Raw genomic sequence first — 14,447 nt, 5'->3', positions numbered from 1 at the left:
CCCAGACCAAGGATCGAACCCATGTCTCCGGCATTGGCGAGTGAATTCTTTGCCACTGAGTCACCAGGGAAGCCCCAGATTGTCATCTTAGACGCAGGGCACGTTGGTGATTTTTGCAGGGAGACTTCACAATATTAAGGCAAACTGGCCAAATCTGCTGGGAGCTTCTGATTGATACAAGTGTTTTAAAAATAGTACTGTTTCACCTGCTCCTGGGCCCGGCCCTCTTGCTTCCACATGAAGGTCCCACCCTCCCTAACAACTCCCAAACAACCACTGTGGCTGTGTTGGCAGGAAAGGAGTGTCCTCTCTGCCCTGATGTAGAACAGTCAGAACAGTGTGGATCTTAGGATCTGTCAGTAACTGTGAGCTGCTTGGGAAGGCATCTGGATCTCTCTGCAGAAGCGTAAACTGTACAGAATTTTCAGGCTCAGGAACGCTGGGACTTTGAGCAGGGTGCTGACTCATTCTGCTCTCTTTCCAGCAGCTGTCTCCATACCTGTCGCTGTTGTCTTTGCAGTGTGCCTGGTGTTTCTTCTGGTACGTTGCCTGATGTCAAGGTGAGTAGCACAGGAGACCCACGCTGGACAAGATGCTTCCTCCCCCAAGAGCAGGGTTGCATCTGATGACCTAGGTCTGCCATTGCCAAGGAAGACCCTTTCCTGGCTGGAGATGTGGGTGCTCCCACCCACTCTGTGCTGGGCAAAAGGAGTGTCCAGGCCAAGTGGTCACTGAATCAGGCCTGTTCCCTTCACTGTCCAAAGGCAGCCTGCAGGTCACTGGTCAGAATCCAGGCAGCCAGAAATCAATGGACGGCATGGGGCCAATTCACCAAAAGCCAATTCAGAAGGAAAGAATGTGCCAAGTAACTGATTTGATGGACGTGCAGTTTGTATGATATAGTTATGGATTGTTCCTCTTGAATGTACTTGTTAAAGATGGACACACGTCCCCATAAATAGGCTCATACGTGTTGGCCTTGGGATTTCTAATACTAGAAATTCTATATTTCAGCAAGACTGTTTCTGCCACTTGCTGAAATTTCAGCTTTTATTTTTCTAATCTTTAGGCATTTTTACCATTTCTTCATAAAAGCCTCAAATAGCATATTAGCCTTGACTCTGTACTTCCATCAGCTGGTAGCCAGTATTTTACCATTCCATAGTGATATGGCTGTTCCAGACATATCAGGTGTGTTGAAACTAAACTTTTAATTACTAGTCACAAAAATTTCTTCCTAAATATTATATCAATATAAAGATTATACCACTCTTCGAGCCTAACTTTGACAAAATGAATATTCCATGAAATGGCACTGCAAAGTCAAAATATAAAACAGCTATCAAAATATTCACACACATCTTCAAAAGCTATTAATATCACCCTAACCAAAAAGAAATGCCATAAACTTCATAGTCTAGAAATCAAGAAAAGAAAGCTGATATTTTACTTGAAAATTCATCAAAAAATCCCCCTAAATGCTAAAATATTTGCAAAGTAGAAAATTACTTTTAAAAGGATTTTAAGAATATCATTACAGTTAAATAATTTCTACATAAAATGTATTTAGAATTATTCTTAGGAGATAGAATATATTCATTGATGATATTAAAAAGAATAAATACAATATTTTTAAAGAAGACATTAAAAATATATTCTTAAAAAGAATTTGTAAATTTGATAAATATGACCAATAAATATGCTCCTAAAAGGAGTACATCAATATTCACTGACTGTACTTATGCTAACAGTCATGAATGTATCTTTAAGACCTGGTAAACATGATAAACACTGCTGCTTGGCCGTGTGGTGAGCTGATTCTTTCCATAAGCTGATTAATTTACAAATGGGTTATTAGGTAGATTAGCGATTCAACAAATTAGGTTTTAGAAAATTGGTTTTGTAAACTGGCCTAGAGTTCTGATTTGTAGTTTAGGCCTCACTTCAAGGCGCTCAGGTGTTGACTCTACAGTGTCCTGAAAATTGCTGCTTCTCAGGAGGCACTGTGTAATCCGCAGGTCCGCATACTCAGGACCTAAAACACATATCCAGTGACAGGTGGGGAGGCATGGGATTAAGATTCTCTGCATCCCCTACTGGCTTCTCAAGAACTGATTAATATATTTGTTTATTTAACACTTACTAAATAAATGTCCTGGCTTCCCTGGTGGCTCAGATGGTTACGTCTCTGTGTACAATGCGGGAGACCTGGGTTCAATCCCTGAGTTGGGAAGATCCCCTGGAGAAGGAAATGGCAACCCACTCCAGTACCCTTGCCTGGAAAATCCAATGGACAGTGGCGCCCCATGAACAGGGGGCTACAGTCATGGGGTCGCAGAGCGTCGGACATGACTGAGTGAGCTTTATAACCTTTACATCACTTTTATCAGGACTGTCGATGCTGGCTTGGCCAGGCTCCTGGTCACTCACTCCTCCCATGGCACCTGGCACTGGAACCACTGCCTTTTGGCAGGGGACTGGCAAGGCGGGGGGAGCTGCCCCCACAGTGCTGGTAAAACTTGGTGGACAAAGGGGTGAAATGCAAAATAAGATCTAAAGGCCACCTGTGAGTGGAGGCAGTCCGGGTGCTCTCCGTCAGAGTGTCCGAAAGGAACTGCTTGTTGACACAATCTCTCCTCTGTCAATTATCATGTTTTCCAGGCGAGCCCACCAGACACCCGGTGTTGAGATGGAGAGCATGGAGAGTGTGCCGATGACCACGGGGGCAGATGCCAGAGGGGAGCACACGGAAACCCACCTGTATGGCCTAGGAGGCTCCGGGGACGCCGAGGCCAGCAGCCGCGGTGAAGGCCCAGCTCTTCCCCAGCCAGAGAGGACCTAGGGAAGACTTGAGGCGCTGGCCCCAGGGGAAAGACCCCCAGGGTGAGGAAACATCTGGCCGTCATTTTACCGACGGCCCAGCTCAAGCATCGCCCTTACTGGTGGGTTCTCTGGGCTCAGGACAGATGCCCGCTGTCTGCCTGCCTTGCCTGCCCGCCCTGGGCGTAAGGCCCAGTTCCCAAAGTCCCAGCCGTCAACAGTTACCCAGGAGGGAGTGAAGGCCTCAGGGCTTCCAATCAGGGCTTTTATTTCATCATGACATTAATTCAGGACAGCTAGTCCACTCGATTCAATCCCATTCCTCAGCCTGACCTGCAGGTTACAGAGAAGAAACATACCTGAGGCTCCAAGTGAACTACAAGACTTCTCCTGGATTGGGAGGTGTTAACAAGGATGACACCAGCATTTCAGCTTGTAAAACCTTCTCTCAGCCAGGTGCTCTGCGTGCATGGAAAGGGAGCAGAGAGAGACTGTGCCTAGTCGATCCTCTAGATTTAAGGATTCAGAAAGAAGAAAACTTAACTTGGTGATGTTTTTCTATAGATGTGCATTTATATTTATATCCTTGTCTTTTATATCTACATATTATAAGATTTGTATTTTGAAACTGTTCCTTGTACAAACAATATAAAATGTCTATTTTCAATTAAAAAAAAAAAAGATTGTACTGAAAGAATCACTGATGAGAAATGTACCACAAAGAAAAAAAGGAGATCAGGAATGCAGAGTCCCACATGACTGAGGTCAGCTTTTCTCTCTGAAAGGAAGAAAAAGTCTTGCCTGCAGCCGAGTCAGACTGTGGCTTTGGAGAGTTTCCGGTAGTGTTTGCACGTGAGAAGCACGTGCTTATCTGCTGCACACGCTGTCCCTGGGTTGCTTTCTTTCCTTCTTTGATGTTTATGTTTGTTTATAAGATCATGGGCCTTGTCCCAGCTCTTCATTTTAGAGATGGAAAGCCGACACCTAGAGAAGTGACTTGCCCATTTACTCATGCAGAGTCTCAGAGTTGGGGTGGGGACAGGTACAGGGCGGGACTGTAAACCAGGTGTCAGCCACCCCATCACAAGGCCAGTGTAGCCGGGAGGGGAGGTGGACTGGAGGCAGAGCACCCAGTTCACCTGCTGCTGGGCATTCAGAGTTCTCTCCTGTGACTCAGGTCATGAATTTAGATGCTTCAGCAGCACTGGTGCACTGGGATGACCCTGAGAGATGGGATGGGGAGCGAGGCAGGAGGTGGGTTTCAGGATGGGGAACACATGTACACCCAAGGCTGATTCAGGTCAATGTATGGCAAAAACCACTACAATATTGTAAAGTAATTAGCCTCCAATTAAAATAAATTGATTAATTTTAAAAAAAAGAGTGAAGGAAGAAAGGGTAGGAATTCTAAATAGTTGGTGTTGGGGATTTCAGAGAGGTACCATATTCACTGTCTCTTTCAACGAGCAGGAAACACTGCTAACACTCAAGCTGAGCCTTATGCACACTTGATTATCTAGTTATCCTTACATACACTGGTTACCTACACTTTTTTGCTTCTCTCTACAGCTGTTTGTCCCTAAGTTTCTGGAGTTTATTAATAACTGGATCCAGTTTGTTCTTCACAGGAATTTTTAAGTGTATGACCCTTGTTATTTTTAAAACTTAACAGGAACAACATCAACAAAAAGGCACATGTTCAGTGGAGCCAGGGATTTGAAAGGTTTCTATGGGATGGAAGAGGGCTGGGTCACAGGGCTAGCTCGTGGATTTATGGTTCAAGTTCACATCATCTTGGGGAGAGTGAGTGATGTGATGCTGTGGAATCACCTTGCTCAGGTCCAGCAGGAAGTCTGCTGTCCAACAAGCACCAACCAAGTTCAAGCTGGGTGAATTATATGTCAAAAATTAGATCTAGACATAGCAGCAAGCAGGGCTGGGTGGAGTCGAGGTCTAAAAGGACCAAGAGGGCTTGGGTAGGGACAGATCAATCAATCAATCAGGGCTTTTTTTTTTTTTTTTTTCTTTCCCAGTCCAAGGGATAAAATGAATTCTTTTACCAGGTGGTACAGTCCTTCTAGGGGAAGGTTTAAACAACCTCTATGATGCCAAAACATACCAAGGCCCCAGAATGCATCCATCAAGCAGTGAACATCTTGGAAAGAACTATGTGTTCATCTTTGAATTCTCTCAGAGACTGATGCATTGCCCTCAAGGTCATTAACAGATGCTAGATCAACAAACTAAAAGATTCCATTGGAGAAGGAAATGGCAACCCACTCCAGTATTCCTGCCTAGGAAATCCCATGGACAGAGGAGCCTGGCAGGCTACAGTCCATGGAGTCACAGAGTCGGACACAACTGAATGAATGATCACACAGTGTATCTTAGGCTAAGATGCTATGGGTGCCTATGATTTCTGTAGCTCATTTAAAATCATCCCTTTAATAAATTCTCAAAGTCTATAATTCTTCACAATCTATATAAGAAAAAAATAGATTAATTAAAATTTTCCTAATCAAAATACGGTAAAATGTTCTGAGAGCTGGTTCTCAGGCAGAGTTAAAAGGAGGTAACCTGGGGACAGTCAGCACCCACCTTCCCATCCTTCTCGGACACCTCCAAGCATCTCAAGTTCTACATGTCCCCCATTTCTATATGCAGATAGTGGCTGATCCCAGAGGGCTGGCCTGGGAGGACACAAGGTGCCTAGAAATGAGGCGTCGTCATGGAGACCATCACAACCTACCTGGAAGGGCAAATGAGTGGCACGTGGGGTCTCTGGTGCACTTTTTCTGTTGCATCAGGACTCCTTCCCACTCCCTCACACCCGTGCCCACCTGCAGGCCAACTGTGAGTTCTCCAAAACCACCACTTCCCATCCGACCTGGAAGCCTCGACTCAGCCAACCGGGGAGGGTCCTGCGGGTGGACCTGATGTGATGTCGCTTCCTTTGACCTGCCACCATGCGTCAGGCCTCCCCAGCAGCAGTTCCAGACCACTACTGCTTGCTGCCCTTGGGGGCTGACTGGGCTCAGCCAGGCAGGTCTGCTCTGCACATCGTCAACTTGTCTGTGTTCCGTTAGTTGCTGGGCTGAGCTAGGAGGTCTGAGAAGACCTCCCTTGTCTGGGGCCCTAGCGCTCCCTTGCATGAACGCTCCATGTAGCTAGCTGGGGCTTCTTCACAGATGGTGGCCTCGGGACAGCCAGACCACTTCCAGGTGAAAGAAGAAACTGCCAGGCAGGCCCCTTAAGGGTGGGGACTGCCACATCTTATGGGCACATCTGTTTCATTTCATTGGTCAAAGCAAGTCACTGGGACACCCAGCCTCTCGGAGATGTGGTGGGCTGACAAAAGAGGAGGGAAGGAATCAGGGGAACCGTCTTGGGAGATCCTACCTCGGTACTGCCCAGGGCCAGCATCTGTCTTTCCATCCTTGGTACTCTGTAAATGCCAAGGAGTGTTGGATGGATGAGTGAGGAGAATGATAGGGGTCAGGACCTGCCAGGCACTAGGAAGAGTCCATCTTTTTATTTTTAGTGGAGAAAGCACACAGGACTCAAAAGGGTCTGTGAGCTCTACAGATGAAGCTGGCTATGAACCTACATAATTCATATTTTTCCCTGCTCTCATTTCCTGTCCTACACAACATCTGTCACAAAGAAAACTGCCCATCATCTTTTTTACTTTGACTTGATCAGTAAGTAAGAATTTCCTCTTGATAAACTCTCTTCTAGATGTTAGGAAGTAAGAGAGCAGGGACCAAAAGGGCATATTTAAGGGTGGTTACGTGTTTCCAACTGACCAAATCTGCTTCAGTTCTGGCCTCAGAATTTCAAGAACGTAGCTGGGAATCTTGGGTTTACTTGTTGGTTTTCCCGTAAGTCTTGAAGGCAAAGAAACCAGCTCAATTCAAATCAAAGCATCCCCAACACCTCACACTGTCAGGAACAAATCAGGGACTCAACATGTGACATTTTCACAGAATTTATAAACATACAGTGCTACACGCGTGAAGGAGTCGTGGTTCACACTTTTCTCCCCTAGGGTCCCATCCATGAACCCACCCATTCTACGTCTCTGGTCCTGAGTAACCTGGGATGTGGCGCTCTGTCTTCTCCAATTTGTCGTTGTTGCTCAGTGGCTCTCGTGTCCAATTCCTTGCGAAACCATGGGCTGCAGCACACCAGGCTTCCCTGTCCTTCACTATCTCCCAGTTTGCTCAAACTCATGTCCATTGAGTCGGTGATGCCATCCAACCATCTCATCCTCTGTTGTCCCCTCCTCCTGTCCTCAATCTTTCCCAGCATCAGGGTCTTTTCCAATGAGTCAGCTCTTCTCATCAGGTGGTCAAAGTATTGGAGCTTCAGCAACAGTCCTTCCAACGAATAATCAGGGTTGATTTCCTTTAGGATGGACTGGTTTGATCTCCTTGCAGTCCAAGGGACTCTCAAGAGTCTTCTCCAACACCACAGTTTGAAAGCATCAGTTCTTCAGGGCTCAGCCTTCTTTATGGTTTGACTCTCACATCTGCACATGACGACTGGAAACAGCTTTGATTAAATGCACCATTGTTGGCAAAGTGACCTGCAGTGATGTTGGAGACCTCCCGCCCACACGCAGAGAGGCTGATAGCCCCTTCTCTGCCTCCCACCAGGGTGCAGACCCAGACCCACGTGAGGCCCATCGGATGCCCTCACCCGGTGAGAAGCAGCGAGTATGGCATGAGCAAACACAGCAGAACTGACGGAGCAGCGCCCGGCAATGCTTCGGAAGCACCACGGGGTGGTCACGCTGCCGACGTCTTAGCTCTCCCGGCTGCCTCGGTTCCTCCCAGCCTTCCCAACCCAATCCTCCAAATGCCTGTGATCCTCCGAGCCCCCAACATTCTTCCAGTGCATCTTCTTTCCTTACTACAGACTCAGTTTCCATTGCTTGTCACCGAAGCAGTCCCACCAGAACGATTTGGTAGTAGAAGCAAGTGTTGCTAATCACAGAGAAGTAGGGAAGGAGGAGCAACTTTGAATGGTGATCTGCCTTACAGCTGACAGAAGCATAAGCTCTCTAACAGCCTGAGACGGAGCAGGAGTGGCTTGGAATGGCACACTCACCAACTGTGCGGCTTTGTGGTTCTACAACCCCCTCCCCCACTCCAGGGGTCGCTGTGACCCTAGCTGGCTCCAGGAGGATTGCTCAGTGACTATTACATAAACAAACTGAAACAAAAGCAGCCTAGAAGAGTGGAGGCTGTGCAGGGACTGGTTGCAATCAGCAGAATCTTTGGGTCCTGCTCAAGTCCCAGGCACTACCCAGGGGGCCCTTTCTCATGAATTCCATCACCATGAACTTGGTTATCTGTACAGGACTGTTTCTTCACATATCTGGGCAGAGAGCCGAAGGTACTAATTACAAAACATGCATGGAATCTTCAGTCTGAGAAAACAGATCAGGCGGGCGCCAGAGTTGCTCTAACTCCAAGAGGTCCAGCGCCCCCTGGGCTACATGTGGCTGCAGTGTCTCTGGTCTGTTCCCAGAACCCTTAGGAGCTGCTCAGCTTGGGGGCTTCTCAAGGGAGAGCTTAGAAGGAATTCTAGCTGCTACCCTGAGTTCTAATTATGGCAGCTATATTTATTGTGAGTAAAATTTGGTTTGAAGAATGCCATGGCTGAGAACATCTGAAAGCCTTCTATGCTTTGTTTCTGACAGATCTGGGTTTTCGGAAGAGCTCTAGTTCCAACTGTTGACGTGCTGGTGGTAGAAACACCATGGGTTTGGAGATCACACTGGTTTCAACCTGAGCACTATGCTATGTGCTACTGATCAATCGACCCTAAAGCCTGCCTCACCATCTGCTCCCCCAGGTTTGTCGAGAGAGCTGAACAAGGTGACACTTGGTGCCCCAAGCGTGTCTACCAGGCTCATAAACATTGAAGTTGCTTCCTGGATAAGGTGAATGCAAATACTGGACAACCAGGCCCCAGTGGCTGCCTGCTCCCTCCCTCCTTCTCAAATGAGTTCCCACTTTGGGGTATTAATTCTCTTCCACACTGTCATGTGCATCAAAGGAAGCGGACCTCACCCAGACTCCAGGAAAGTAAATCTGGATTACTCTGTATGCATCACCAACTCCAGCCCACACTCTGCCCTCTACAGAAATATTCTGCCCAGGACTCCCCTGTCCTGGGTCAGGCTTGCTGTTTGCTGGGGAAGGTCCTCCTCATCCTGACTGGCCCTTTACTTTGCTGGGATTCAGCCTTCTTGCAGCTTCCCGAGGAAGGCAGCATGGTGGATGACATTTTTACACGTAAAAGCGCCTATATTTTACTTGTCCTTTGGTTGGGTTTGGGATGCGAGGCTGGAAATCGCTTTCCTGGGTTTCAAGGTGCAGCTCCTCGGTGTGGAGTCACATAACCTGAAGACGTTTCCACTCCTGGACATTTGCACACGGGTAATTCTCTTCCTGTAGAATCTCCATCTCTGGTGTTCCTGAAACTGCACCACACTGGGCTCGCTGGAGGTCTATCGTCATATACTTTGCTGAGCATTTCAACCTGGAAACTCATAATTCAGTTCTGGGTGATTTTTCATAATTAAAAATGAAAGTTGCCAGCCTGTATTCTTTTTCTGAAACTCCTTTGGCATTGAGATGCTCAACCTCTTAAGGTGGCTCTGACCACGTGTCTCCTTTCAATCTTAACTTTTGTTCAACTTCTTGTATTATTTTTTCAACTTATTTCTTGCAACTATTCTATTGGTTTTTCATTTTATGCTTTCGTCTCCAAATACACACACACACAACCGATCCTGTTATCTCATGCATACACTATCTTCCCTTATTCTTTGAATACATTTAAGAGATTTAGATTTTTCTTTTCCTTGTACAGCCCATTTCTTCCAAGTTGATTCTTTTCTGTTTTGATATCCCACTTTCGTCTTGGAGCTCTTTTCAGATGGCTGGAGACCCACATTTGGTTGGTCTGCTGCTCCTGTTTAAGGGTCGAGCACTAAAAACTTGTTTGAAACCCCGAGCATTTGGGTAGTCTGATGCTGACGCGGGTCCCAGGAGGCCAGTCACCCAAGGAATCTACATCACTGTGGGTGTTTTTGCTGAAGTTGGTTCTACTCCCTACAGAAGTTGTTAGTCTCCCATCTAGCATGTGTGTATAAAACAAGGATGTTATTGCTAACCACACTGCCCCCCAAGAGGACGGTGTCAGGAGATGGGGCCTTTGGGGGTGATGAGGTCATGGGGTGAAGCCCTCAGGATGGGATCAGCGTCCTGGGAACAGACCCGAGAGCTCCCTGCTCCTTCCTCAAGCGAGACAGTGAGCAGATGCTCTCTGTGAACCAGGAAGCAGGTGCTCAACAGGCGGCACACCTGCCAGTGCCTTCCCCTCACACTCGCGGCTTCCAGAGCTGGGAGGAGTTGGAGTCTGCAGCCTTCCCCTCACACTCGCGGCTTCCAGAGCTGGGAGGAGTTGGAGTCTGTAGCCTTACCCTCACACTCGTGGCTCCCAGAGCTGGGAGGAGTTGGAGTCTGTAGCCTTCCCCTCACACTCGCGGCTTCCAGAGCTGGGAGGAGTTGAGTCTGCAGCCTTCCCCTGACACTCGCGGCTCCCAGAGCTTGGAGGAGTTGGAGTCTGTAGGTTACAAGCCTTCTGCTGCAGGCACCTGAGCTCGTGACGATGACGGCCTGTGTCCACGTGGCCCTGGCCCTCAGCTGTGCCTGGTCTCTTTCAGGAGAGCCTCCTGGTTCATCCTCCTCAGAGACCAAAGCTCTGGATTCCGCCAGGGTTGAGGATGAGACGTTGCCCAGTTTCACAGGACAGCAAGAACATGAGGATGTAACTGGCTTTTATTTAAACTCTCCGCCACTGTTCCTGCTCCACCTTTACTCCTAATTCCCGTGGCCCCAGCACCGAGTCCCGCCCCTTGTCAGAGCTCTTGCGCCTGGAGAGCTGTCAGTCATCACTCACTTCTCTGCTTCCCAACCTCCAGACTCCTGTGGCTGTCACTTTCTCCCTGTTGTCTTTGTCCGAACAGGTTTATGCCTTTAAAAAAGGATCCTATTTGTTGTCCCTGAAGTACAGCTTCAAGAAGCAACCAAAGTACACACGTATGATCGGTCCATGATCACGCTTGGTTACCTGAAGGCCCCACCCACGTTGGTCTCCATGGTCCAGCTCCTGGCCTCACTGAACTGACTGACCATGCTAACATCGCCTCTGGCTTCGCAACTTTATTCCCCACCCCTGCTGGTCCGGGCAGTGCTGGACGCTGAAGCCACTTCCACTTAAACCCCTTCCTCTCCTGAATTCAGCAGCAACTCCATCTTTGGGAACTGGCTATTGCCTCTTCAAAGAATGCTCTTCCTTTCTCAGCTCAAGCCTCGTGTTCCTCTCTGCTTTCCTTTCTGGACACTATGGTGGAGTGGACTCATCGAAACCCTCATGCTGGTCTTCCTCAATGCCACTTACACACAATAACTCTAAACTGCTTCCAGTCCATGCCAGTCTGTTGACCTACAGACCCGTGTCCCCACCAGCAAACCTACTTGGGTTTCTTATAAGTACCCAAACTTGACAAGTCAAAACCAAGCCCATCAGTGTTTTTGCACAAACCTACTATACCCTGTGTTTTCTGTCCCAATGAAGGGTACCCTCACCCACACTGCAAACGAGCCAGAAACCTAGGGGTCCTGTGGGGATTCCTACCACTGACTTACTACCCCCAATGAAGCCCTAAGTCCTACTGATTCGACCTCTTTAATCCTGAGAGCAGAAGTTCTCAGAACTCAGTGCACATCAGAATCACTTGTAGGGCTTGTTAAACATTAACATCAACCAAATGTCCCTCAACAGATGAATGGATAAAGAAGACGTGGTACATATATACAATGGACTATTATTCAGCCACAAAAAGGAACAAAACTGTGCCATTTGCAGAGATGTGGATGGACCTAGAGGCTGTCATAAAGAATGAAGTGAGTCAGAAAGAGTAAAACAAATATCGCTTATATGTGGAATCTAGAAAAATGGTACAGATGAATTCATTTGCGAAGTAGAAATGAAGAGACAGGTGGAGAGAACAAACATATGGGTACCAAGTGGGGAGGAGAGGAACAGGATGAACTGGGGCACAGGGATGGACGCATACACAGTACTATGCATGGAGCTGATGACTGAGCACAGGGAGCTGTACTCAATACTCTATGATGATGTAAACGGGAAGGAAACCCCAAAGAGAGGGGATGCATGTATATGTCTTATAACTGATTTACACTGCTGTACAGCAGAAACTAACAGCACTGTAAAGCAAAGACATTCTAATAAAAAGTAATAATAGAAGAATACTAACTGCTGGCCTCAGTCTCACAAGTTCTGACCCAGCAGATGTGGGTGAAGAACAGAATGTGCCTTTATATCAAGGTCCCAGAGTATGTGACACTGCTCACCTGGGGGCCACACTCTGAGGACCACTCACTAGAGGACAAGCCCACCTCACTGGACCACTTCGCCGGTGCTGGTCCAGCCCGGCAGATGTCATTTCTTGCTGAGATCATGACTCTGAGCCTCTTAACTGAGCTGACCTTCTCAAAATATCCTCCAATCTACAACTGGAATGCTCTTCCTGAAAAGAAAATCTAGTGTCTTACAATTTCTCACTGACCTCTCATAATTTTTGAGCACACCACCCACACTCCTTCGTGTCCAGCGTCCTTGGTGACCTGGCCCCTCCCTAGCCTGCTCCTACTGCACACACGCCCCAGCCAAACACATCTCATCTCTCCAAACATTTCCCATAGGTCATACCTTTAGTGACTGCAATTTCAGTTGCTGATATTCTGTGATATTTTAAAATTTCTCTGTACCAATACTTTAGGTTGGTCAAATGCTATCACCTAGTTTTTAAAAAAAATCTATAATCTGAAATATGCCTTGAGAACAATTATATGAAAGGACAAAGTAATGCATAATCTGCAATGCACTATGATATTTTAACAATTCTATTTCAAGAATAATTTTTATTTCCAATAACTTCTAAACAAATGGAATATGACATGATATAACAGAATTTGTTTTTATATGGGTAATTCTGCATCACAACCTCTATATACACGATAAAATCAAAGAAGATGGAGACAAATCAGAAATCCTAACTTTGAAATAAAAAACTAGAACTTGCTATTAGCAGACTGCACATTCTTAAACAAATTTAAAAAGATCTCATTTAAGTTATCAATGAGAAGGGGTTACTTAAAAATAAATGAACCAAAGAAAAATATCTGGAACTAGCTTATAATTATTTTCCTTATTCTCCCAATTTATGTGGTGTAAAAACAAAAAAATCTCTACAGAAAATGTGTACAAAAACACATTCACAACTAAATGAAATCAGGGAAGCTCCATGTTTTAAAGACTAACCTTCATAAAGGATCTAAAAGATTCTCATTTCCATGTAGTGCTCAGTTTGTATTTTTGAATAACACTTTTATTCTTTTCATCTAATCACTCATATTAAAATGATAATGGATATTTAACACTTATACACAAGGGTATGGGATTAGAAGATGCAAACTATTATGTATAAATAAGCAACAAAGATATATTGTACAGCACAGGGAAATATAACCATTTTTAATAATTTAAAATGGAGTGTAATCTATAAAAATATTAAATTATTATGTTGTACACCTGAAACTAACATAATATTGTAAATCAACTATACTTCAATTAAAAAATCTGTAATAAAAATAAATATAATTAACTTTATAAGTATATTTAACAAAACTATAAATTTTATATAGGAATTTCTATCTTAATAAACTGATTACTGATTTCCTTAAGAAACTAAAATAACATTTCTATTTTTACTGTGTATTTAAAAATTATTTTTCTATTTGAAACACACCAACTATTTGATTTGACTGACATTTTAGAAATTCTTATATAACACTTAAAAAATAAAGTACCAGTATCAATTCCCGGATACTGTTATTTTTAAATAAGTACCAAAACACTAACACTGATGTTTTACTGTGGCAGCGTGACCACAAACATGTTTGTCCTTCACGTTGCTCCTTCTTTCCAGAAGGTTCTCTCCTTCTTTAGTAGGTAGCTAGCCATTCATGCTGATATTAAACACAGCTCGAGCACCAACCATTCTGGTGGTCCCCCACCCTCCACTCTGATGGACGCCTCTTGGGCCCCAGAGCAGCAGTGCGGCTCCAGCTCTGGACGCCCTCTTCTAACCCACCCCCGCCACAGCATCACAGTCCTGACTGCCCTCTCCGAGTCAGGACTGCATGTGATTCCAGACATGGAATGCCTGCCCAACAGGTGCTCAGTGGAAGCCTAGGATATACTTCTTCAACAATCGCAAGCGCCTTCTTCTCCAGTGAGCAAAACCAGACTTTGAGAAAATGTGTTTGTGGGGCCCTCTCTAGCCATCCCCTCCCCAAATTCTTCTACTGAAAGACTCTGAACACTGTGCCCTGCAAATCCAAACCACTCCCTCCCGCTTGCTGCTTTGTTCCGAGTGATCCAGGAGCAACAAGTGAGGCTGGGCCAGGAGCACAGCAGGGGGGTGAGGAAGTCCGCCCCAGCTGTGCTCAGGGCCCACCGCG

At 46.0% G+C, this 14,447-nt stretch overlaps 1 protein-coding gene across 8 annotated transcripts in view; it reads left to right on the top strand.

Annotated features, from left to right (window-relative positions):
* Window positions 1-5,315, top strand: part of IL15RA (interleukin 15 receptor subunit alpha) — a 39,205-nt gene extending 33,890 nt beyond the window's left edge. For 2 of the 8 annotated variants that reach the window (XM_069547158.1, XM_069547156.1), the window contains 2 exons: window positions 485-560; window positions 2,662-4,195. In XM_069547158.1, the coding sequence (XP_069403259.1) occupies window positions 485-560; window positions 2,662-2,842 (257 nt within the window). In that variant the 3' untranslated portion in view covers window positions 2,843-4,195. Of the gene's footprint in view, window positions 1-484; window positions 561-2,661 lie in introns of all 8 variants that reach the window. The other 6 variants (XM_069547152.1, XM_069547159.1, XM_069547153.1 and 3 more) reach the window with 6 other exon arrangements.
* The last annotated feature ends 9,132 nt before the right edge of the window (window positions 5,316-14,447 follow it).

This window comes from Ovis canadensis, chromosome 13 (assembly GCF_042477335.2).
Source record: "Ovis canadensis isolate MfBH-ARS-UI-01 breed Bighorn chromosome 13, ARS-UI_OviCan_v2, whole genome shotgun sequence".
In the NCBI taxonomy this organism is placed as follows: domain Eukaryota; kingdom Metazoa; phylum Chordata; class Mammalia; order Artiodactyla; family Bovidae; genus Ovis; species Ovis canadensis.
This window is presented reverse-complemented; position numbering and strand designations above follow the sequence as displayed.